This window comes from Podarcis tiliguerta (genome assembly GCF_965153285.1).
Source record: "Podarcis tiliguerta genome assembly, chromosome: 7".
Lineage (NCBI taxonomy): Eukaryota > Metazoa > Chordata > Lepidosauria > Squamata > Lacertidae > Podarcis > Podarcis tiliguerta.
In genome coordinates, this window is record NC_139540.1 from 60,374,211 (window position 1) to 60,400,845 (window position 26,635).

A 26,635-nucleotide genomic window follows, 5' to 3' on the forward strand; every position below is an offset into this window, starting at 1 on the left:
GGCATATTCACCAACAAATGCATATTATCAATGTCCTGGTGGAAACATAGAATTGTAGGATCTGGAAGGGACGCTGAGGGTCATCTAGTCCAACCCCTTGCAATGCAGGAATCGCAAACCTCAGATGGAGGAGAGTCCACCAGCTCCCGAGAGAGTCTGTTCCAACAGCTCTTACTATCTTAAAGTTCTTCCTGATGTTTAGTCAGAATCTCCTTTCTTGTAACTTGAAGCCCTTGGTTTAGGTCCTACCCTTCAGAACAAGAGAAAACAAGCTTGCTCCATCGCCCATGTGACAGGCCTTGAGATATTTGAAGATGGCTATCATATCTCATCTGTTTCTTCTTTCCCAGGTTAAACACACCCAACTCCCTCAACTGTTCCTGGTAAGGCTTGGTTTCCAGACCCTTGAGAATCTTTGTTACCCTCTTCTGCACACATTCCAGCTTGTCAATATCCTTCTTAAATTGTGGTGCCCAGAACTGGACACAGTATTCCAGCTATGGTTTGACCAAGGCAGAATAGAGCAGGACTATTACTTCCCTTTATTGGGAACACTATACTTCTGTTGATGCAGCCTAGAACAGCATTCACTTTTTCGCTGCAACATCACACTGCTGACTAAAGTGAAGCTTGTGGCCTACTAAGACCCCTAGATCCTTTTCACATGTACTTGTGGCAAGCCAGTTGTCCCCTATCTTATATTTGTGCACCAGGTTCTTCCTAAATGTAGAACATTACATTTGTGCCTACTGAAATTCATTTCATTACTTTGAGCCCAATTCTCTCTCTCTTTTAAAATAAGATTTTATTAAAGCTTTATCAGAATACAATAGGATAAAAAACCTAATCTAAAGGGCTTTTTTATTTATTTACTTGATTTAGGGGGGCACCTGCCACCAGCACCCCAACTACGCCCATGCATCCTTCTCTAAGTGCTCACAGACTGACTGGTAAATTATCTGTTCTAAGACCTTTCCTGGTATTGATGTCAAGCTCACCAGTTGGTAGTCACCTAGGTTTTCTTTTTTCCCCTTTTTGAAGAAGCCTCCAGTCTGCAGAGATCTCACTCGTTCTCTAAAAATTCTCAAAGATTGTAGACAGAGGCTCTGAGATTACTTCTGAAAGCTCCTTTAGTGCCGTTGGGTGCAGCTCATCAGGCCCTGGAGGTCTGAATTTACTGAAAGTAGCTAGGTGTTCCCTTACCACCTCTCTTCTCCTATCTTTGGCTGCAGCTCCCTCCTTGCCTCGGTTATTCTGTTATCAGCAGGTTGGGCATTGCTTTCCTTTGGCCAAAGACAGAGTCAGTGTAGGTGTTGAGCAAAGATACCACCAAAGAAGGTAGAATTTTAACAGTTTCTCTTAGCTTCTTTCTCAGCAGCCCAAATAGTTACCATTAAATAAATAAATGCAAATCAGTACATACCTATCAAAATGCATACATACAAAAGGACATGACTGGGTTTTTTTAATGCAGATATTGTAACAACACATGCTAAAGGGAGGACTAACTGAAGATAGGATAACTTCCTAATTCCTGAATGACCAAAGCAGCAGGAATTCTCACTTTTACTCTATTTGGTTGGTTGTTAAGTTGCTTTGGGTTGCCCTGGGCAAAAACAAAACAAAAAACAAGCAGCTGACAAATTTAATCAATCTATCCATCAATTAATAAAATATTTGCATTCTGTCAGATGCAAATAGCATGCAGTAAAATGTACTACCTACATGAGGGACACGGGTGGCGCTGTGGATTAAGCCACAGAGCCTAGGACTTGCTGATCAGAAGGTCGTGGTTTGAATCCCTGCGACGGGGTGAGCTCCCGTTGCTCAGTCCCTGCTCCTGCCAACCTAGCAGTTCGAAAGCACGGCAAAGTGCAAGTAGATAAATAGGTACTGCTCCGGCAAGAAGGTAAACGGCGTTTCTGTGCGCTGCTCTGGTTCGCCAGAAGCGGCTTAGTCATGCTGGCCACATGACCCGGAAGCTGTACGCCGGCTCCCTCTGCCAGTAAAGCGAGATGAGCGTTGCAACCCCAGAGTCGGTCACGACTGGACCTAATGGTCAGGGGTCCCTTTACCTTTACTTTTTACTACTTATATACAACGGCTCTTAGAAAAGATGACGGTGCACTGTACACTCATTTCTAATGTGTTTAATCAGCCAGCACTTTTCATATTCCACTGTTATTTCACTCCATGTTTCCGTTTACATCCACATGTATATATGACTGCCAGCTTATGACTACACTTTATGCATCTGATGTCATGGACTCTAGTCTACATAAGCTTGTGCCATAATGAATTTGGTAGTCTTTAAGGTACTGCACTACTCTGTCGTTTTATATTTGACCTTACAGACCAATACACTTAGTCATTTGTTCAGTCTCGGGGATTAGCCGGTACAAGTGCTGTACTTCAGTCAGAACCTTTTAGGCCAGTTAGATTTCATTAACTCAGCAGTTATCTTTAGACCCAAGAAACAGCAAACAAAACAAAAAATACTGCAAGATCTGCAATCATCAATAAGAAGGCTAACAAATACTGGGTTTTGGCTTTAGCAAGAATATTTTGCACAATATCCTATGACGTACAAATGGAAAACCTGAGAAATTTGCTTTCCTTCAGCTCGGCCAGTATTTTCATAGGGAAAAAAAGTAAAACTGCGAATGAAGCGGAAAATGAATTGATGGGGGAAATGACAGCAGAAAATGTTCACTTCTATTTCACATAAGAATCATTATACAAAAATTTCTTATTAACACTCAAGTATATATTTACAGAACACTCTAAAAGCAATTTATTATTTTGAATAACTGGGTATTTATATAAATTGGTCTAAATGACTGCATACTATAAATGCTATAATGTTTTCATGATTTTAAGACAAAAGGCTTAGGCTATAATCAGGATTATATACCGCATAGAATCTGGAAGAATGCGCAAGAAACTTCTGTAGCAGAATTTACCCTTTCTTAACCTAGCAGTTCGAAAGCACGTCAAAGCGCAAGTAGATAAATAGGTACCACTCCAGCGGGAAGGTAAACAGTGTTTCTGTGCGCTGCTGCAGTTTGCCAGAAGCGGCTTAGTCATGTTGGCCACATGACCCAGAAGTTGTATGCCGGCTCCCTCAGCCAATAAAGCAAGATAAGCACCGCAACCCCAGAGTTGGTCACAACTGGACCTAATGGTCAGGGCTCCCTTTACCTTTAACCTTAACATTAGCAAGAGATAGAATATTATTGTTTTAATTCTGTAAATTGGAATAGAGGCTAAGGGATAGTGATTTGCCTCCAACTATGCAGATGAGCACCAAAAGCCAGAAACAATGGGCACCTCCAAATTTTACCTGGCAAACAAGATTGCTTCAATAAATGCTGGTGTACATGGAAGCAAGCCTTTGGGATGTAATGGGTTTGAAATTTAGCAAATGTACAGTTAGAATCTAAACTGACAGACTTCTGATGAAGACCTTATTGGTGAGTGTAAGATATTCCTATAGGATAAGCAGAAAGATCCCAAAAATATTATAAAATACTTGCATTCAGAAAGGATTTTTAGTATCAGGGAAACTTGTAAACAAGTTTTCTCTAGTACAGTGACTATTTTAGAAGTACTTCGTGCAGCCTTCCTGGTTTTTTTTTATATTATTAGAACAAATGCAAGCTAAAAAACAAAATGTTTAAAAGGCAAAATTAAGAAAAAAATAGTGTCCTACTGAAGATTAAAAAATCCAAGTTTATACGTAATCCACTTACATTCCATTTTGCTTATCTGACACACCTTCAATTACATGTTTTCTTGGTCTCCTCCGATTAATATAAAGCATTGCATCCTTGTTCACTTAACAACTTTAGCTCAGCAAAATATGAACTTAAGACCTTTTTTAAAGTGACACGTGTGCCACTTTAAAAAGGAATGAAATGCAAGTGCAAAACTCCACTGGGGTAGCATTAAGTGTCAACCCGCTAAGTGCCTACGGCTAATATCCTAATCACATTTACTACAGAGTAAGCACCAGAACAACACAGTGGGACTTACTTCTAAGTAAATATAGATTGCACTGCACTGAGTTTATGGAATAATGTCTTAATTTGTCAGCTGATATCATGAAGCATTTGAGACATAAATACAGCATGAGGAACCTAAATGTGACACGTAAATATTAATGAAAGCAAAGGCTGTTAACAGAGATCCTAAAAAATCATGCAAATCTGCTTATCAGATCCAGTTATCTCAGTTGATCTTCCACAATACACTGTTCTCAGAGTGGCCAATATAATCAGGATTTGAAAAATCCTAGGTGCCTCAATAGGCAGGTAAACTGGTAATTTGGAAATATTCATTTGACCGTATGCAAGGCATGTAGCTAAAAATGGTACACTTGCTGCCTGTGAAACGGAAATATTTTTCCAGCTCCAAACACAACGTATGTTTTGCAATGTTCCACTGACAGAGCAGACAGTGCCCCACACCCCTGTTCTCTGGCTGACAGTGCTTTTAATCCAAAAGCTAGGAAAAACTGGCCACAAAGACCCTTTCCTTTCCTTTTTTTTAAAAAAAGATGGTGCAATATTTATGCCATGTGGCTACAAGTAGGTTCAAAAGCCAAAGAACTACTTCAGTCCCTATTAATATCCCATATGCCCATAATATTTAACTCACAATATATAAGTATATTTCTGAATGGTTCCACCCTAGGGACTTGAGGCAACTTACAGCGTATTAACAATATAATAAGGAGTGTGAAGTAAGATAATTAGTTGCCACATAAAACCAGGTTAAAACTACTCCACTGTTGGTTAGGCTCCAGTCTTCACATACCAGGCCAAATCAGAAGTAACATCACTTTTAGAAGATGCTTGGATTCAAACTCTAGTAAATGCCCAATTACATTTAAAAGCAAAGTGATTGTAAACTGGGGTTGGAAACCCTTGAGAGTTTTATGTAAGCTGCTGGATCCTGTGAGAATTCAGTGAACCACATCTTCACTTAAAACACATGCCTTGCTGTCCCAAATGGTTACAGATTTCAGCATGGACACCTTGCTGAAAATGTTGCCCAGGTGTTGTCAGTATACGGTGCAGTGAAAAATCCTAATATCTGAGTTGCAGTTACAAGGAGCAGATGGCATGTCCCATCTTTATCTAAGCACAATGTCAAAAATAAGAGATTATACAGTGCGTAAACATTACAGTGGCATTAGAGGCACAGAGATTCACAGGTGAAAATGTTTAGAATCAGAGTGCTAATCTCAGTGAACAAATTTGGGCCCAAGTTTATACCAAGAAGATTTGCTCAATTTAATGAATGACAGCTGTAGAGCAGCATGGCAGGAATAGCTTTTGAACATTAAAGTGAGTGAGAAGGTACAGGGAATGCAACCAGTACAAAACCAAGCTTTGTAGATGATTTTCTTCCATCCTTCAACACGATTTTTCACTGCAGTTACTTAAATCAACTATCCAAAATTAATTTAAGATCACTGGCCCTAATCTGGAGAGCTGTGTGTGTGATGTACCAAACCACTTAACACATGTTCAAGCCTAATCAGCCAGACCAAGAGGAAGAAGGATCTAATTTAGTTCCCCCCATCCAAACAAGGAGCTGTGTCCACTGTCAAAGCTGACAGTACTGAAGATCTGCAACTGCGTGCATGGCTACTAAATCCAGCAATGGGACCTGCACATGTAGCCAATCACTGCTGAATGCAAGGCCAGGAAATCTTATAAAAATCCAGGTGACTTTGGTGGCATGTGCCCTATCATCTTTGACTGTTCCTTCAGCACAGTTTAACTGAAAGCTGGTTGGCTTCTGAAAACAGCAAAATCTATTTCAAATGCCACAGATGCTTCAAGAAAAACGCTAAGAAAGCTTATACTCAGTAAATGTCAGGCCACATACCTGTTTGGACTTTAGCAGAAACCTGTGACAATTTGGCACTTTAATAATTACACTTTTTTTAAAAAAGAAGTTACATCTTATCACCAAGACCAGAGAAGTGATAAACTATCCCATTATCATCAGTGCAGTGCAGTTAAACAGAACCTACTTCATTAACATGCATGGAAAGTTTCTACCAGTCTCAACAATTTTCAGGCTACTTACTATGAACCAGCCAATAGAAACACAGAAGAACCAAACAGATAAGGGAAAGAGAGAGAATTGGTATTTCAGCTACCTATCATCCATGTGTGTAAAATGCTATGAAACTGAAGCTGGATCTAGGAAAGAGCCCATGTTGAAAGTTTTGAGTCTGTGTGTTTGAAAGAAATGGAATTTGGGTGACACTGCTAAAATGTAATTTAAGTTATTTAAGCCCAGTGATTTCAATGGGTACACTATGAATATGACTTAGATATCATTCAATGAACATTTCTTCCAAATTATTTTAAGTACAATGATCAGTACAGTAAATGCAAGCATTTCTACGCTGCACTTTAGCCAGCCTTCACCTGGCAATTCACATCAACACAAGAAAAGCAATCTAATTTGTTAAAGTCTATGATGATTTGATTTATTATTATTATTTGTGTATTTTTATCTTACCAAAGCAGAACTCTTTTCTTACCTCTCAGATTTCTAGGATTTATTTGTTTTGTTCGAGGCATTCTCATCCAGTCATAGGCGGTTTTCCAGAAGTGGAGAATAGACCGAAAGCAGCTCCATAAACATGCCAATGGGGTCAGTCAATCCACATACTGGGGGGAAAGATGGTAAGATTAGGCAAGGTGATAAGCAGCAGATCTAGAACTATCATATTGATTTAATGAATTTACCATGGGCTGCTATTAATCACATTAGACTGGGTTAAACTTTTTACACACACAAAAGTCACTATTTCATACTCACAAGTTCAGACAGAATATTAGTGGTATGCAAAATCATTTAGAAATATATATCCCAATCAACTACCCCACCCCCCAGTAGCATACAAAGATTTAGAAAAGCCACAAAATGACTAAAAATAGAACTATGGCATTATTCTAGCTTTACCACTTAACATGCTTTATTTATAAATACTAAGTCACCCGCTCAAGTCAGGACCATGGTTTAAAACCACACTTGCAACTTAGCAAATACATTAATCCTGACTTACTAAAATCAATTATTTAGAACAATCCCAAACTGAGTCAAGTCTTTTGGTAAGAACTGAAATAGTTCTACTTGTTGCAATTCATAAATAATGTAGTATCTGGATAGGCTAGCCTATTTCCACTGTCACTGAGCTATGCCTTGGCCTTCGAAACTTAACAAATGCAACTATAATCATGCTAAAAATGTAGTAACTCCCTGCTCAATTGGACCAAAGGGTCATCAAATCTAGAATACTCCTTCCACCAGGCATCTGTTTGACAGCTTTTGGAAGCACTAACAGGGCATGAAGGAAAAGTATTTCTTACAACATCTAAAATGTTGTGGTCTAAATATTTACTATATAGACCTAATGAGGTATCCAACTCAATCATACAATTTTGTCTGGCTACTGTTTTCCAGCATCTCACACACTACCCCAAGACAAGAAGTGCTGACAACCAAACCCAGATATTCATAGATTGCATACCCTATTGAGCTACAGCTTTTCCTTTAAAGTGCACATGCGATAGGTGACAACCTGAGTCTTTTTTCTCTGGCAGGGTCCCTGTGCCTTTAAGAGCTGCAATAAGAAGCAAGAAAAAGGAGAGATGGAGAAAGGTAAATCTGAAGAACAGAATACCCTAGAGATAACAAGCTGACAAATGAAACGAAGTAGGATGAATTCACTATATATAAAATTTGAAAACAAATAATTTTTAATATTTATATACCACCTAATGACAAAGTTCTGACCAGTTCACAAAATTTTAAAACATAAAATACAATAGGAAACAAAAATTTATCACAGAATAAAACTAGCAACAGAGAATGACATAAGTACAACAAATTTTTAAAAGCAGAAAAAGAATATTCATGACTGGAAAATGTTTTCATCTGGCACCTAAAAAGGTCATCATGTAAGCACTAGGCAGACCTCTCTGTGGGTGCAAACCCTGAAAAGGCACTCTTTTATAACTTAGAGCTAAGCAAATATTTGCTTAGACGCACATTCATTTCTCACTTAATACAAATACTCATTGTTTTGAAGGAATACTACTCTAACCCACACACCCTGTCACAGAAACACAAGAAGAGCCTGCTGGATCAGATGGTCCCTTCTAGTCCATATCCTGCTCTCACAGTGGCTGATGATACCTGTGGAAAGCATGCAAGCTGGACATGAGTGCAACAGCACTTTGCTCACCTGTAACTATAATACAGGTAAAAATACAACAGCAACATATGTTGTGTGTAAAAAAAAAAAGTCACAGGATCGCTGCTTTGTGGATTGCTAGGCTCACCCTACTAGTCTTTGGACAGCATGTTACAAAAAGTTAAGAGGGGTCTATTTATGGGTAATAAGTTGAAAGAGGAAGATCTTGGAGGAAGACAGAATGTCCTTTTCTGTTTTTGTTTTAAATGAATGAGGGCTATAAGCAGTCAACCTGAAAATAATCAAGCAGGATGGCCAATGTCTGCACCTAACAGGCACACGGTCACTAACATCATGCAACATTTATTCATGGAAAGGACTGCAAATATAACATGTATCCGACTCCTTTCTCTTGGGTGCTATTCTTTTTAGCTGGATGAACCATTTTTATTAATCTGTAATGCTTAGAATAGTAAAATCTTTGCAAAATGTTTAGAAAACTGGGTTTTGGCCTCCAAATCTACATAATGAACAAACTGAGGGGGAACTCAGTGTCCCTTGTTCCCTGAAACAAATGTTGGGAGGGGCAGCTCCCCAATCATAGTAGTGCAGGGAAGAGAGTGTGGTTTTGCAGCTGGCTGCACAATTCCCAGTCTGAGCAGTATAGTAGAGATTATCCTTTTTCCTCCTCTTGTTGAAGGGGTGAAGAAAAAAGCCCTGGACATGTCAACTGTTCACCCTTTCAATGTTTTAATTGATCAGAATAGTTAAAAGGTGGACCAGCTATTCAATGTTATTTTCCTGGGGCTAGGCTGCTCTAAGTTCCCCAAACTCCCTTGATGGGACACACACTCTTTCTCTCTCTGTCCCATTACTCTGTCGACTGAACAAGCCCCCAACCATGGAGACTCCCATTTTGTGTATGGGTAGATCTGTTCCACAGGGGTACTATGTGATGTCAAAAACCTAGAACAAATAGCAATGCCTACAAATTTCAGCTTCCTACTCAGTACCACTGGTTAATCAAGCCCAACTACTGGATCACTAGCAATTAATAATAAGAACTGGCATATGTTTGCCTAACAGTAATAATTCAGGGGTGTTTGAATACAACATACAAAAAGCACATTACATAATATTTACACTTTAAAAGTAGTACTTCCGTCGGCCACCAGCAGGATCCTCCTCCCACCTTCTCTTTTCAGACTCTGGGAAAGCATAGCAGGCGCAAGACAAACAATCCTTTTAAATACGAAGAGATCAGGGATCTCTTTTTCCGTATTCATTAGTTGGGGGAGGTCAAAGGGAAGGACGGGAGAGGAAACCCCGCTTTCTTTAACAAGACAGTGTTACGGAAAAGATGGAAATGAGAACGAGAGAGACGCAATGACGGCGGGGAGCCCTGCGAGCAGTACTGTTGCAAAGGGAAAAACATGAATGAATAAAGAAAGAGGGTGGAGCTTGGGAAAACCCCTCTGCAACGCTGCACTGAACAAAGCACAGCACACATGCCAGGAGGTGGAGGAGAACGAGTGCAAACCGGGACCGACCCAAGGGAGGGGAGGGATCAAGAATGCCTTCTCACCACAACACAGCAAAGCCCAGGCGCGAAAGCCTACCTTGCAGGATTTGCAAGCGCCAGCGAATACAAACGCACGCAGCCGGGAAAAGGACAGGAGCAAACAGGAGCGTGCACGCAAGCAAACACAAACCTCGCCAGCCGGAGCCGCCAAGGCAGGCAGGCTTCTTCCCGGGCCCATCGCTTGCGCCACCCATCCCCCGACTCTCCCCTGCCCCGCAGCGCTCCTTATTAAGGGAGACTTCGTGGTGGGCTGCGTCTGTCCCCGCCGTTGCAAGCAGAAAGGGCTCAGGAGGCGGCTCTCCAGTCTTACAGCGAGGATGTTTGCACAGCGTGCGTGCGCGCCCGGGTCCCTTCTCTTTCTCTCCCCCTACCCCGCCTTCCACCACCCTTCCTAGATCCCCCAGCAAACCTGCTCAGAAGGCAGCCGGAGCTGCTGCTGCTGCTCTTGCTGATGGCGGCGGCGGCGGCGCTGGCGCGAAGGAGCAGCGGCCGCGGCGGCAGCAACAGCAGCAGCTAGGAAGCTCGGCGACCCCTGCGCGGCGGCGGCGGCGTCTGGGATCCTCCTCCACTTGACAACCTCCAACACAAACATGACCCGGCGCTAAACCCCCCTCCCCAGCATCCTCTTCTTCCTCCCCCCCCCCCGTCTCTCAGACGCACACACACAGTCTTCACCACAACCTGATTCCGCACAGACACAAACACGGCAGCGCCCCCCGCCCCCACACGCGCAGGAGGAGCACCGAGATCCCTCTCTCTCCACGCAACTCTGGCCCCAGCCAGCTCCTGAGCATGTCAAGATGGGCCGGCGAGACCCATCCACACCCGGTTCTGATCCGGCGTCAGGTGGCTGCACCGCGGGGCCAGCTCTGCCCTCTCTTTCCTCGGCAGCCCCGGGGCCCTCGCCAAAAGCGGAGCCGTCGAGGAGGGCATTCATTCTTCCCCACCTCCCCACGCCAAGTCCGACACCTTTCCCCCCACTCCCTGTGTGCCAAGCGCCACCGGCTCTCCTCGCACATTTTCACCAACCCCCAACCCCCCCCCCGAGCTTCTCCCTCCGCTTTCGAACCTCACAGTCGCCGCGTGCCTCCGTTTCCCTCACCACATCCACACGTTCAGTAGTGTAACGCGCGTGTCAACTCGGCTCCCGCTATCTACACAGATCACAATCCCTGCACCTCGCTCCCCCTGAGGAACGTTTCAGAAATAAGTCTCTCCACACCCGAATACTTTTCCTTTCACTCCACGCAGCGTCAAGTGCCAGTGCACCCACTAGTGTTTTCCTCCCCTCAGAGACTCCGAATATCCCGCCATTTCGCAAATACTCTACGCGGCCACGCTTCGGGAGAAAGCCTTCCCCCGCCTCGTTCCCAACCTTCTTCAGGGAACTTGTAACTCCTCTGTGGGGTGCCCTTCGCCCAGCCCCACAGCGCTGACCCCCCCCCAAGGAGGGCTGCCCCCCACCACCCCTCTGACAACGCAAAACCACCACACACCGTCGCCGCCCCCTCGCTTCCATCCTTCGTTTCCCCCAACCCCAAATTACTCAAACCCACCTTCCCAGCCCCCCAATAAACCTCTTCCCCTCCCCCCTCAGAGAAACCCTGAGATGTGAAAGGGGTGTGTGAGAGGGAGTAAGATACTGTTGTGCGGGGGGGGGGGTCACACTGAGGCACCAGGTGAGAAGCAAGTCCCTGATAACAGGGGTCGGGGGGGGGAGAGAAGGTGAAGAATGGGGGGGCATATGTGGGGCAGGCACAGTGTTGCGGGCGAAATTAGGGTCTGGGCACCCGAGTTTAAGGGATAAAGGGGAGGAAGGCGGTTGTAGGGACCAACAAGCTGGAGTAGTTGGGGGGTGAGATGTGGGGCGTTGAAGGAAGGGGTCAATGGGCGGGGACGCGCCGGAAGGCGAGGGGGGCTGGGCAGGTCTCTCTGCTGCTGCTTCCCCCTTTTTTCTTTCTTCCTCCCCCCCCCCCCGCCCCGTCTCTCCGCGCCCCCCGCCACCCACGTTACAAGGAAGGGAGGGAGGCGAGCGCGCGAGCGCCGGCTGCACCTCCGCCCCCCCCCGTGGGGAGGGGGGGAGGGGTGAAGGGAGGGTGAGGAGATAATTGGAAAAGGGGGTTGCTTTACCTTCCCTCACTTTCTATTGCAGGAAGCGGGCCGGGTGACGTCAGCGGGTCTCCCGGGCCCCGCCCCCTTCGCCCTGTCTGCCTCGCCGAGGAGCGAAAGGGGAGGGGCTTGGCGGAGGGAGGGGGAGGGGTCGCCGAGGGGGTTTCCTTGTTTCCTCACTCGGGCGCGTCGAGAAAGGGTAGAACCGAAACTAAAAAGGAAGAAGAAAAGTTTATAACAGGAAGGAGGGGGGAGGGGGGAATTCCTTCTTAGCCCGTCCACTTCCGCAACGCAGAAAGGTTCAGAAGCTTCTAGCGTTTTCACAGCCGCGCGCCCCGACGCTGAGGGAAGGTCTGGTTAGGAGGGTTGCCGAGCACCTTCTTGGGCTTGCAATGCCCTCTGATCAGGTGTCTTGCGGCACCTTCATATTGATAATTTGGATTAGTATCCCAATTCCCCCCCCCGAAAGTTTTTATTAATTGGTTCTGGCCGCCCCCACTTCTTTTCAACAGGTATCCCCATAGTCTGCCAGTATTGTTTTAAACGAAGCAAGTGTTTGTACTGAAGATTTCTAAACGATTAAGGCATTAAAAAAAAACCTTAACATGCAAACTAGTTAAAAGAACATAAAGAGTGTTTTGCTAGATCAGATTAAAGCCCACCATTCTCTTTAACAAGAAAGCCCCAGTCCACAACTGTGAACTACAACAGTGGGGAGGGGTGATTGTTTTACATGCATAAAATCTAGCATAGCATAGGATTCCATGCTAGATTTTTCAATGGCACAACATGGGGAAGAGCAAAAGATCGGAAATTGTGGAAACACTGAAACACCAGTGGTAGGTGCCAGCATTGGGTAGCTTCTGCTGTTAACATCAGTTATATCTAGTACACTAAAAATATTGTAACTCACCTTGAATGTTCAAGAAATGAGTGGGATACAAATCAAAATAAGTAATAAGCAAGTATGTCATTTGATGCATTATAAGGAAAGTGTTAGGATACATAGGGGTAGACAGCAGGCTAATCACACAACCCTGTGAGGCACTTATATTTGAGTTAATGCTCCCACCAGACAGCTGAACCAGGAAAGGATACATTTGTGAAGCTGAGATCATATCAGGCCAGCAAAGATAGATGCCAAGTTTGTTACCTGTATGGCCTTGGTGGACAGAAATTCAGAATCAAGGTGAATTGTGTCAGACCACAAGACTAACTCCCATGACTCCTGACTGCTGGCCAATAGGAGTTGGAGGGCACCATGTTGGCTAGCCCTGAAAGTGAGAACCTGTGTCACGCAGTACCTAAATGTTCATGCAGGTGACCCCTTTATCTTAAAACATGGAGCAGTCCTGCCTAATGACAATTTTGACACCTGTGCCAAACTGCAGTGTCTACACTGCAAGATTGTCAGGTTCTGAAGTGCGAGGCACCTAGACTTTTCTGTTAGATCACTGTTTCCCAAACTTGGTTTTCCAGCTGTTTTGAGACTACAATTTCCATCATCCCTGACCACCAGTCTGCTAGCTAGGGATGGTGGGAGTTGTAGTTCAAAAACAGCTGGAGACCCTAGTTTGGGAAACCCTGTGTTGGATCAAGGGCAGGCAATTTGTGGCCCTCCAGATGTAGCTGGACTCCAACTCCCATCAACGCTAGCCAGCAAGGCCAATGGTGACATCTGATGGGTACTTTAGTCCACCCATGTCCAGAGGGCCACCGGTTCCCCATTTGTGTGTTCAACCATAGCACTCCGGAATATGAAAAATATTCTGCAAAAGAAAATACTTCCCTTCCAGTTCATGTTGCTATTGTTGAAAGGGGAGGGCGCTTCCACAGACTTTTAATATCCTGCTATTAGTGCCTTCCAATATTTATTCTGCGTCAGCCATATCTCAGAGACAGTAGAGTGGACCATATTCTGTTGCAGATGGTGCTAGCTTCAAATACCACAACAGAGCGAAGTCAGATAAGGCATAATTTCTGCAATTGCCACAGCTTCCCATTGCGACCACCACAACCAATCCCCTTCACACAGAGCACATGGCATGGCATTGACGTAACCAGAATTTATGTTTGGGGGCGCAGGCCTTTTGTTGGGGGGGCAGAACCCTGCTATCTGTGACTCGATTGGTCAGTTAGTTAAGGATTTTTATTTACCTGATTTAGGGGATCAGCTGCTGCCCCCTCTGCCTACACCCATGTGGCATGGCACGTTTCCTCCAACCAAAGTCCAGCTGCCCTCCGTGGGTCTCCCTTCCCGGCCCCAGCTAAGCGGGCACAGGATCGTGCTTCGGAGACCCTGACAAGTGTTCCTAAAGTGCACCCACCTCAGTCAGGGAAATAAAGGCTGGAAGCAGTCAAGGCAAAACCTATGTGCGCCTCCCGTCCCGCACCTTTGCCTAATCGCAAAAGAGGGTGGGGGGAGGCGGACACAAAACCACCCAGACAAAACTCGACGGGCAAAGTTCTTCCCAAGTAAGCGGAGCCTCCCGCGCAGATGCCCGTCGCACGCCCCCCTGCCGAGGCCCGTCCCTCCAACGCAGCCACACGCGCACCCTCCCATGTATGCACATAGCTGGGGCTGTTGCTGCTGACGCGGAGATCCCGGAGGTTCCTCCTTGTTGCTGCTGGCGGGTCATGCAGGCTGCGTCCCTCCTCCTCCTCCTCGCCGCCGCGCCTCCTCCCCCTCCTGCTTCCTCTTGCCCTCGCTGGGTTTTCCCGTTCGCTCCCAGCCACGCTGAATCCCCTCCTCCTTCCCGTGGCAACAGACCGAGCAGGCGGCGGCGGCCAGAAATACACACCCCACAATGCAAGAGGGCGCCTCGTGGGTGAGGGCGCGCAAAGCCCGGGGCCCCCACCGCCACCCAACCCCCCTCTCGCTCCCCTCCAGCCTCGCCCAGCCCCGGGCCGCGAAACGCAGAAATAAACTCACCCCGGGAACAAAAAAGGAGAAAGGGAAAGTCCGCGCTGGGTCTCGCCGGGGAAGTTTTCACAGAAAACGAGCAAAGCCGAAGGCAGTCCCCTCCGCGCTTGGAAGTGGGCGTGAGAGGAAATACGAAGGGGAGGCGCCTAAGGCTCGCTTTTCTCTCTGGCTCTCTCCTACCCGCGCTTGCTCCCCTTCTTTGGCCCTGGCCGGGGTTTCTTGGCTGCGCTCCTTTGATTGGTTTGCACCCTCGGCTGTTTCTAGGGATGGAGCGAGTCGGGGGGCGTCTGGGGCGGTTTCTGCGGCTTCCTTCCAGGGCAGGAGACGAGGGGAGCAGCAGCGACGAGAAGTCCTTGCTAAGCAGAAAGCAGTGTTATTTTTCCAAGAGAGGATTCCTGCAACGCGTTGCCCCGGGTTTGCAGCCGACTCGGTTGCATGATGCTAACGGTACTAGCACTGTTTTAAGAGTCATCAGATGTGTGTGTGTAGAAAAAGAGATAGTAAATTAATGCTGGTACATTTCCAAACAAATCTCAAAAATTACTCCTATACAAGGGTTTACATTTCCCCCCTTTTAACTTGCTTAAAATATTATTTTATCCTATTTTTCTGTAAAATGGCCAAGGCAGCTAACAGCACCCAAAGCCAATAAAGGGATAATTTATTTCAAACTTTCATTCTGCCCCACCTTCCCACACACAGATTTTGTATAGCATAATGTGATTTATTTGTGCCACCCCAATCTCTGACTGGGCCTAGATTCCAGGGGTTCCAGCTGCTTACCCAGAGTCCGTTTTTTTGGAAATGAGACACAGTGGAGACTGTGTTGTCTTTAGGATACATGGTTTATTTGCACATGTATACAGCCTGAGTCTGCAATGGAGGGGTTCAAAGCATTACACTCCAAGAGGGTCCTGTGTCTCCCGTTGCTGCAACCCCCAATTCAAGCAGGCAGCTCACATTGTGCTCTGGTTCCCCTCTCCAGCTTGCTGTATTTAACAGACTGCCACTATTTTTCCTCCAGCCCCGTCATCCTTGACTGTGATCCTAGGGACTACTACTCTCCTGCCAACTCTAAAACTACACTTCAGAGGCCTTTGTCTTTCTAAATTATTCTAAGTTAAGGGAGGCCCTCTGCCCATTTGCTCTCTGGCACAGAGACCATTACCAGGCTGGCTCCTGGCTTGTATTTTAACATGCTAAATCCAGCATCTTGCACCCAGGAATTAGAAGCGGGGTCCAGGCACCCCACAAACTCATAACACTATACTGTTTTGGGCCCAATGAAATCTTGGTGAATCACTGCCAGTCACTGTAGACCAAGTATTTTTGACCTTTTCCAAGGACCCACTCTTGAACCTAACAAGCATTTCTGAATCTTTCCCCATGTATTTGCATGATGGCAGCACTCCTGTTGCAACCCACCTTGGATCAAGCCACCAGTTAAAGACCAGTCAGTTGTGGACAGTACTGAGCTAGATAGACAAATGGTCTGACTCAGTCTAAGGCAACATCCTACAATAACTCGCAGTGATTCCCAGGATTTCAGAAGGTTCTCTCCCACCCCTCTCTAGAGAACTGTGGTTTTTTGCATGTAGAGTGCATGTTCTACAACTGAGCTCCCATGGCCATTCCTGACTAGTTTCTGAGCAGAAATGGTTAGGATTACACTGTAAATTCATTATATATATAGCTATTATAAATAAAATAAAAGTGGATATGGATATGTACCAGATTATCTCTGGTTAATGCATGCATGCTGGTGTTATCTTTAAAACCCTCTACAATTAGGGTCAGTCATCTGAAGGATTCTTTCAGATGAGTCTGCTCCTACATTAAGAACAACTTTGAAATCCCTGCTTGTGGACCCATCAATACTATTGGTTAGGTTGGTTGGTAGGCACAAGAGGCAAGGTCTTTTTTAGTGGTGATCTCCCACTCCACCCCGACTTTGGAATTCCCTCCCTGCTGAATTGTGCTGGCCTCTTCTATATATGCCTAAATGGACCAGCAAAACTCATCTCTTCCAGATTGCTTTTACTTAAAATATTTTAGGTGTTGATTTTTGAAAATGCTTCTGTTTAAAATGGTTTTATGCTAACTTACTGAACTGTTCCTGGTTATGCTTTTGTGTCTGCTCCAATCCTGGGGGGAAAAACCATCTTAATTGTACTTTCTCTATATAGGAGTATAGGTTTACCTAGATGGGTAGAATAAAATCTGTCAGTTTCAGACATCCCATAATATCTCAACACTTATTCTCTGGTATTTTGGACTGACTGAATTTTCCTGATACCGTACAATTAAGCAGCCTGTTGCCATCAATAAATGGGCCCAATCACAACCGTAAAGGTCTGTTTTTGTCCCTGCATAGAGAGCTAAGGTCTTGCCTTTGTGCAAGACCCAGCTCAGTGTTTGCATTAATCATACAGGGGCTGCTCTAGTCTTTCCCTCTTGAGCTAAGCCCTTTTCAGGTGCTCCACCTCATGTGATAACCTGTCGCTCGTCACATTACAGTTGGCATGCCTGCAGCCCTCTGCGTGCTCAATCCCAACTTCTGCAGGAGCGAGACCTTTCTACTTACGCAGGCCCCTCTTGCAATTCAGAACCCGTCTTCCAGGGTTCTGAATTGTACAGGGAGCCCCCCCAAATAGAACAGGCTTCCGGCTGCAGAGGTTCAGCCCCAATGCATAGAAGGCAGTGAGAGCAGCCCCAGTGACAGGATGGTGGAGCGGCCAGGGAGGATGCTTCTATTCTCATTACGGTAATCAGGCAGGAGGCGGGTTGGGTGGGGGAGAATAGGCCTCAATCTAGTCATGCTCTTTTCTGTTTTGTTGGGGAACATTTTATACACTGATAATTGTAAATCTCCAAAGTAAAGAATGAGTTCTACAACATAATTCCGTTTATTCAAGAGGCTCAAGAGATTTCTCAAGGCCTTCACATGAATAAAGTAGATTAGGATTGCTCTAGACATACGATTTGAAAAATACTTCCATTCACATTTTTTGAAGTATTATGGCATTGAGGGTAAGCTTCATCGTGTTAGGCAGCTTTGAGACTGGAGGCGGGGAAAACATGAGGTTACAGCATTTGGAGGTTATCGTTTAGGGGGAAAGACAAGGGGACAGGATAGAGGTGCATATTATTACACATGATGTTGAGAAAGCAGAGATTGTTGTTGCTGGCATTTGTCGGTCTCGAGAGACAATGGAGTGTGCCTCTGGGGGTGAAGTCAAACTGCTGTGTTAGCAGCACCAAAATGACCTCCCCAGGACGCAAGCCTGGGCAGTGTGTATAGAGGTCCTGGGCAGCCCAGATGACAGGACCTCATTGAGGTGGTCCAAAGGAAAGCAGAGCAAGACATTTGGCACCAGCTTGGCTGCAGGAGATGCTCGAATGAGGGACTCCACTTCAGATTTGTGTAGGTTTTATTCCTTAGCCTTTTCTTCTCCTGAAGATATCCTGCAGGGCAGCAGAGGTTTAGAGTCAGTGCAAGGAGCTGCTATCAGGTGCTGCATGAGTGCTCCATCCTTAAGCAGTACTGTGTGAAAACACTCACCACCCATAATAATCATAATTTTATTGTTTACACCCCACTCATCTGGTTGGGTTCCCCCAGCCACTCTTGACCTAAGGATCTTTTAAAATGGAAATGCAACATTAAAAAGTACACAAGCGTTGGAATTCAGGTAGCTGTGTTGCACTTTACTATAACGTCAGAAGCAATATTGAAGACATTCCTATGAAACATAACCACCAGCCATACAGCATTCACAGCCTCAGTGGATGCACTGGATCTCTGAAGGATTGTTTCCCCCCCAGCAACAAATTTAGAGATGTGTGCAACAGGCAGGTTGATTTATAATTAATTTGGCATCTCAGATTAATCTTCTTGATGTCTGCTGGACATCCAGAAAATCAATCTAGGATTTTGAATTAATTATGAAATTAGGTCAGGCTCATTGAATCTCAGGGCTGATTCACACACAAATGTATCATCACTTGATTGCCCGTACCACAGGGAAGGTGGCATCAGCTGATACTCAAACTTCTGTCTGCAGTGTTAGCTTCACAGTGACAAGTGTATGTGGAAGTCACCTCTAGATGTTGCAGTTAGTAAGAGAAGTGTGTATGTGAACTATCTCAGAGATTATATTTGCGTGTGCCCAAGCCTGAAGGCATCTCATCAAAAACTATCTTTACAACACAGACCAACCTACTCTTGACCCCAGTCCCACAGTTTATGGAACATCTAATGCCCTAAGAATGAAGTGGGCCCAAGCATTACATTAAAATATACATTTGTATTCCTTTAATATTAATGGCCTGTTTAAAAAACCCAAGACCTTACACAGCATCATTTTCCCCTGGCGAAATTCAGTCATGTGTGTGGAATTCACATTTCTTGTTTTCCAGTGTTTTATATTTTATCTCTCAGACCACTGATTTCTCAAGGTCTATAAACTAGAATTCCTCTGAACTTTAGCTTTTCTGTTCAAAAGCTCACATTTCTGTCTGTATTCATGCCCATATAGCATCTAACACAACTTACTGTACTTTTTAGCCATGGCATTTGTCTGGCTTTTGTTTGTTCAAGTTACTCAATCGACAGGTTCCTCAGCAGGTTTTGTAGCATTTCAGTGCACTTAGAATGTATCGAGTCCAATCATCCACAGTCCATACCAAAAACATTAGTAAGCTATAGTATTGAGATGATAATGTGTCAGATAGAGGAGAGTTGGGATGCCCAAAGATTGCTGTGACAGGAGCAATTTAGATATATTTCCCCCATGAATTTTTTAGAAAAATCATTCAGTGGCATTGGCTTAAAACAGTGTTTTAATGTTATACTTTGCTTTCATCTCTTGACCAGACAAACTCATCAAGTGCCGGAAGATAAAATCATTGAGCAACTCACAGAAAAGCCCCAATCAATTCCATAAAAATCTTGTGACTTCAGTAAGCCATCAAGATCAAAATCTGTTTGCCACAGCATTGATTTTTCTTCTGCATGTGAACAAGGACAATGATTTTAAAGCTCTAGCAGGGGCAGGGGAAAAATGGCTAGACTCTTCTACCATATTTGTAATTTTCATTAGTCGGGCACTTAACATAGTTGTGATAATGGAAAACATAAGGCAATTTTTTAGTAAACGCTCCTTGTGAAATGCCAGACATGCAGAGAAAATGTATGTTTCCTGTTACAAAATTAAATGTTAGAAATGAAAAGGTTTGCAGCCTATCTCTCTCAAAGTGAAATGCAGGCCCTAAATGGGTGTCTTGCTGTGGTCTGTCAGAAAGTGGTAATAAGCTGTTTTGAAGGGTTGAGCCTGCATGTTTGTGCCATTTCCCACAGTTTGTGTTATAAAGCTGCTAGCTGGTCTTCAATTAAATAGAGAGGGGGAGTATTAAAGTACCGTACAAGTGTATGATTCCATGTCAGACAATCTTTGCATCCCTTTCTCCATAACTGTTAATTTATTGCAATGATTTAGTACCCTGACAGTTTTACTACACCTAACATTTGTTACTACACCAGTAATACACTAAGCATTGTAACGGACACAGATGAACCCCACCATCCTTGCCTTTTAGGCTTCTGAATCTGATTCAACGCTCTGCTATGCACACCTTTTATTGCTTTGCATTGTATTTTTAATAGCGGCTGATATTCACCTGCAAGCAGAACAGACTGCAAACAGATTGAGGCTTCCCTTTTCTTTCTTCCCTGCCTTTAATCTCCCATGTGATCTCCCAAAACCTGTTCTAGAGGGTTGGGGTGCCTTCTGGAGCAGAAGCCCCATTTCATGAGTGGACTTCCACTCCCATCATGTTGGTTATCTCTCATTCTATTTTATACTTTTTGTTTGGGTGAACTGCCTAGAAAACATGTTACTGTGCAGCCATACCTATATAGTATGTAAGTAATTTCCTACACACCCACACCTTTTTTTAAAGTTAGATTGGCTCCCAGGTTCAGTTCTGTTAACAGACAGGCAGTGCCCCTCTTAAGTCAATATGGGAAATGTGTAATAAACTTTCACCAATGCCAAACCGACCTCCCCACCTTAGCTATTCAGTTGCAGAAAATTGTGCAGCCACAGCAAAGTGGGCAGTCAAAGCAGGAAGCAATGCCCCACTTTCTATAAACATTCCCTGTAGACTGGCTAGAAATTCCTGAACTAGTTTGGCTACCAGAATACAAGAAGGGTTCCCATAGGAGCCAGGGCCGGCCCATGACATTTTGCTGCCTGAGGCAAAGGACTAGATGGTGATTCCTTGCCTGGTACTCTGCCCACATATACATTCTATGGGTAGCATCATCCAGCACACCTGTGTGAAGCATGTTACTTAGGGGGCATGGTCAGAGACGTAGCTAGGGGGTCAGGAGGGCATACTGGGCATCACTCACCCAGGGGGCTTCACTTACTGCGGGGCCTGCAGTGCGCCCGAGCCACCCGTCTCTCCTGGGAGTGACACAGTGGCTCAGGCACCTGCAGGCTCCGTGCTGAGCGGGAGGCAGCAGGCGGACTCCATGGGCCCTGCCTTGGGTCGCCTTGCCCAGTGGGTGGCTTGCCCTGTCCCTGGGCACACGCACCACCCCAGGCGCCCAAGTGGCTTGCTACACCACTGGGCATGGTCGTAGCCACGGTTCAAGGGAGGCAGCTGTCCCCCTCCAAATTAATAAATAAAAATGCTTAACTAAAAGTAGAAATAATCAGAATATTTGAAATGTTCTCTGAGGTCACTTAAATGATGGTGCGGCACATTCTAGTGACACAACTGACAACCCAACTGAGCAATGAGCATGGCTTCCATGAAATGACCAATCGTGTCACAGGTAGCTCAGTTCTGGAAGTTTATCATAGTTTCTGGCATTTTCTCTTAAGAGTCTGCACCTACAGGGCTTGTCTAGAAATGACTGTAAGTTTCTCACAGCCTATTTATACTGCAAAAAACCCTCAGACCTCAGACGATGATATAGTTCAGTTTATTCAAGTTCACAATTTGGATCAGTACAAAGCTCATAGCTAATGTTTGTTGTGAACTAGTGTTTTATTTCATTATAGTGTAGTTTCCTGGCTATCATTGGTGTTCAAACTCCAACCATCAGCCTACCTAGGACACGCCAATTGTTTAGAAATTGATATTAAAACGTTGTTTACTGCCTCTCCCAACATAAATCCTGGCTGCACCTATGTTAGGGGTGCAAGACAGGTTGTGTGGCTCATACAGTTCTATCCAACAAGAGAGAGGGAATGGCCGGGGGACATGGGAGAAACAGGCAGGTGGCTGCTGCCCCTGCCCCACATTACCTGCCACACGAGGCAGTTGCCTCCCTCTGCCAAATGATGCGGCTTGCCCTGACAGAAACTGACAGAAACAATAAAGGGCATGATGTGTTTGTCCACAGACAGCTTTCCAGGTTATGTGGCCAGCATGACTAAACCGCTTCTGGAGCAACGGAACACTGTGGGTTAAAGCATGATGAGAAATTGAACTCAGCATATAAGATCAATTTAGAGAAAAAGTGTTCGTAACTTAAGTCCTATGTTTCATTTAGAAGCTGTGAGTGGGAAGTAGAAAAGGAACTACATTTGCCACCCATCCGTTAATTTAAAATAAAATGAAATCAAAGGACAGAACAGATTGCATAACAGCAGTAAGCATACCAGACGAGGCAGTAAAATAACCTGGAAATTCCTAGCGGAAATACAGCAGGTTGAAAATTTAGGAAGTCAAAACTTAAGTAAAACCAAAAAATGAGCTAAATTCTCCCCTCGGCTTTACCTTTATATATCTCTGAACTAATCACAATAATGAGTATTAGGAAGCTCATTTTAATGTGTAAGCTGAATCAACCCACCCAATCAGCATCAGAAATATCAAGAAAGAGGAATCTGTGGGCAGGAAGAAAGCAGCATTCTGAGATCTGCTTTGTATGAGAAACAATGGGGTCAAGTAGACAAAACTCTATTTTCTACAAGTGTTTATGTTACGTCACCCTTGTCTTATATATCTGTATGCATGCCTAGAAAGTTCATGTATTTGTAGGGGACTGGTTTGGCTTTTGGAGAAATTCCTGGTGCCCATGATGTTTAAATTGTCTCATGAGCAGACCAATAAAATTTCTGACATTTTCAACTCTGCTGGTAATGACTATTTAGAATCAGCCACTAGTCTTTTTATAGAATAAAGCCAGGCTAAACAATTTTCCTGCAACAACTCCTGTTGGTACCTAATGCTGAGCAGGAGGAACAAGTTACACTGCCATATCTTCAGCTGAGCCGGAGTTGGGGACTGGCTGAGCTCAGCTGAGCCAAGTCAACTCAGACGGAAATCTGCTGTATCCTAAGCTACTCATCCCAGTGGATCTTGATTGCTCCCTGAGCCTCTGAGAAAGCTCCTCTCTGGATGCTCATCTATTGCCACTTGGAAAACACTGAAAATATAGCGAAAAGATGACATGACTACATGCTGGCTTAATAGCTGTCAATATGTCAAATTACTTTGATGTCCCTTCTAGGTGTGCTCAGGACAGGAGCACCTGTTACCCAGCCCTCCTTACATTTCCCTTCAATGGGATCCTGTGGGACAGCTTAACCTGTTGGGGCAGAAGTGGCTGTTCCACAGTCATGAATACAACTTTCCATGCGATTGTAACATTTTGTAGAGTTATATTTTGTTTGGGTTTTTTTAGACAGAGAGGAAAGACCTTAACCAACCATTCTGTGACCTTATTATGTCACATGTATAGAACTGGCATTGCAATGCATGTCCCCTCCCCACCCTCCAAAATGAACCACTGGTTTTAGTGAATCGAAATCATGAATGCTGATAGGCACTTATGCCTGATTCAAACTCATATTTTCCCAATACAGATAAGTGCTATTGGGTAACAGTAACTTCTACCATGGTTGGAAATTTCCACAAGTGTTTGGTAAAGCAGTAGGTCACACAGCAGAGTAAGATCATGTGCAGAGGTTTGGACAGAGGTTGAAAATTATGCAACCACAATTTTCCTTACTGTACATCCATAACTGCCAGTTTCATACCATAACTGTAGTAATGATGTTGGACCACAAGCAATTGCTTTAACTGTGCAATTATGCTCATAACCACGTGAAAATGTTTTACGTTAATAAACTGTTAATTAAAAGCAGCAGAGGGAACTGCAGGATACAACTTACATGAACTCACGAAAATATGTAACCTTTGACAGCTATGTTTCTAGGGCTGCAGCAAATTTTTGCCTAAGACATTTTTCGGGTTGAAAGGGAAGCTTACGGCGGACAGAAAATCTTGTGCACCATGCCCTTTGCTTGCTTGTAGTTTCTCCTAATAGAATACATTTTTAATGTTATGTTTACTAATATATTCATTTTTAGGCACACTTCCCCCAATATTCTTTTGTGAAACATTGCTTGGCTGGAGAACTACATTGCAAAATTCAGATAAGTGTGAATCCAGAGGATATGGCTGGATTTCAGTTCTCATATTATTTTGGAAAGTGCAGATTTGATAGATTTGGCTTTAAATGGGAATTGAATTGACTTTCTTCTCCATCCCCAGTCATGACAAACTGAAATCTGTTGATTTCAGTGCACCTCCTTTGAGTACGACTTTGTCAGATATCACTCATTGTATTCAAATATTTTCCCATTATCAAGCATGGTGTGTAAATAGTTAAGTGATTTAATGACATCACCGACAAGTAAAGTCTAGAGTTCCATTATGTCATCCGCAGAATATTAATTTCCAGTTTACTCAATTTACATTGGCTATACGGTATATTTGGTTGGAGCTATTACATTTTGCCAGTTTAATCATACTGGTTTGCCTCTGGTTTCCAAAAAGACATCATTTCTGGAGTATGAAACAATGCAGATATCAAGCATAATTTGGATTGGTTTGGAAACCTGGCTGAAAATTAAAATTAAAAAGTGCACGCTGTTTTCCACAGATCATCAAGGATGTTCAGAATTTATCAAAGCTGTTTAGCTACAAATGTGCTTTCCTATAAAATTCTATACCATTGCAAACAGTGTCATCCTAACTGATCGGTGGCAGCCCAAGCTGGAACACAGATGTTAATGGGAGATGGTGGCCAAAAGCAAGAGAAGATAATGTTATCTGTCTCTCTCCCTGGTAACTTGTGATGTACTGAGAGTTTTCCTGCCCCTGTGTTGCTTCATGGTCTGCTGTTTGTGAGAAAGGGAAACTGGGAGTGTGTTGATGTTGGGTGTTTTACTGCGTATTGTTGTGGGTGGTGGAAGGGTAGATGAGAAGATGTGGGGCTGATACTTCCTGGTTTCACCCTCAGAATGGCTATACTCATGCAACTTACAAATGCACACCAGTGAAGGGTGTACAGTAGCAATTCATTAAAACACACAGCTACAAGAATGATGCCAATGTGAAAAACATTAATTAAGTTTAGAAATACATAGAGTGTATGCAAGTGTTCACTAAACTCCTGGGGAAGTAGATAATTTACATCCACAACCTCAGCCGCATAATAAATCCCCCAATTCAAATCTCTTTAGACTGTGACTCTCAATAGATTTCTAAAAATGTACACTTACGGAGTAAACAGAATGCCTAATGGCTTCCAGCAGCACATCGGATTTGTTACACTTATGGGAGGTCTGGCTATCAAATATTCATGCCTGCAGCTCTTATGCAACACTAGGAACTTTTTCACTTGTGAAATAAATAAAAAAGTTCACCAGGTGTAGGAGATAAAGGGATTGTTTTATCTGACATGGATGACCAAGTTTTCTTATGGATTATTAATGTTGGGAAAACTCTGAAGGCATGAGCTAGCAAACATTGCTCTTACAGAAGTCCCTATAATGAGGATGTGAAGACTCCTTGGCAGGTACATAAAGGTAAAGGGACCCCTGACCATTAGGTCCAGTCGCAGACGACTCTGGGGTTGCGGCGCTCATCTCACTTTATTGGCCGAGGGAGCCAGCGTACAGCTTCCGGGTCATGTGGCCAGCATGACTAAGCTGCTTCTGGCGAACCAGAGCATCGCACGACAACGCCATTTACCTTCCAGCTGGAGCGGTACCTATTTATCTACTTGCACTCAGTACATAACAGTGAGGTTTATAACTACCACTTTATTTCTGGCAAGAAAAGGCCTGCAAAGAAAAGCAGGTGGAAATTAAGCAGCAAAATATATCCATCATCTTATTTTCCTGCCATTAAATGAAACTTGAGCCTTCCCGTAAAAAGAAGTGGCAACTTTCCTAAACCAGCCTCCTGCTGAAGCCAATGCATGAGAGCCATATTGGGGAAGAGGATTGTGCAACAATTTCCACAAAATAGTTAACACTGCAGATCAGTAATCCTTCCATAATCTGAAATATTGGCTCTGTGCCAAACACTGTGCTTTCATATACCTCTGAGGAAATTATGGCCTTTCAGTTTGTGGAAAAATAGAAAAGCTTTCTTCCCCTCTTTCTTTTCTTTAATAAGTAAAATATCAAGCATTTTGCACAAAGCAAACTAATCACCTAGAAGAGAAGGCAAAGTATGCAAATGAACCTTTCCGCATGGCTGGGCAGGTCTATTCAAGGTACAGTTGGGGACAAGAAGTTGATTTTGTCAGAATGTATAACTATCTCATCCTCTCACTTTTCCTACCAACAATTCAACATAAATGATATGGTACCAAAAGCACAGAAATGCATTAATCTGTGCATTAACAAAATAAATCCAGGAAATAGATAAAAAGTAGTGCTTTTAAAGGAAATCAGCCCTGAGTGCTCACTGGAAGGACAGA

At 44.2% G+C, this 26,635-nt stretch overlaps 1 protein-coding gene and 1 long non-coding RNA gene across 13 annotated transcripts in view; both read right to left on the minus strand.

Moving 5' to 3' along the window:
• Window positions 1-14,966, minus strand: part of HIVEP1 (HIVEP zinc finger 1) — an 83,550-nt gene extending 68,584 nt beyond the window's left edge. Inside the window, exons 1-4 of one of the 7 annotated variants that reach the window (XM_083449249.1) lie at window positions 9,368-10,152; window positions 8,143-8,226; window positions 7,559-7,651; window positions 6,566-6,695 (exon numbers count right to left, since the gene is read on the minus strand). In XM_083449249.1, coding sequence (XP_083305375.1) covers window positions 6,566-6,611 — 46 coding nt within the window. In that variant the 5' untranslated portion in view covers window positions 6,612-6,695; window positions 7,559-7,651; window positions 8,143-8,226; window positions 9,368-10,152. Of the gene's footprint in view, window positions 1-6,565; window positions 6,696-7,558; window positions 7,652-8,142; window positions 8,227-9,367; window positions 10,153-10,215; window positions 10,714-11,936; window positions 12,360-14,847 lie in introns of those variants that run through there. The other 6 variants (XM_083449254.1, XM_083449251.1, XM_083449255.1 and 3 more) reach the window with 6 other exon arrangements.
• A 698-nt stretch (window positions 14,967-15,664) lies between these two features.
• LOC310681664 overlaps window positions 15,665-26,635 on the minus strand; it is a 32,643-nt gene continuing 21,672 nt past the window's right edge. For 2 of the 6 annotated variants that reach the window (XR_014513473.1, XR_014513474.1), the window contains one exon: window positions 25,925-25,991. This is a non-coding gene — a long non-coding RNA (uncharacterized lncRNA). Of the gene's footprint in view, window positions 18,304-19,393; window positions 19,849-23,359; window positions 23,447-24,032; window positions 24,181-25,924; window positions 25,992-26,635 lie in introns of those variants that run through there. The other 4 variants (XR_014513471.1, XR_014513470.1, XR_014513472.1 and 1 more) reach the window with 4 other exon arrangements.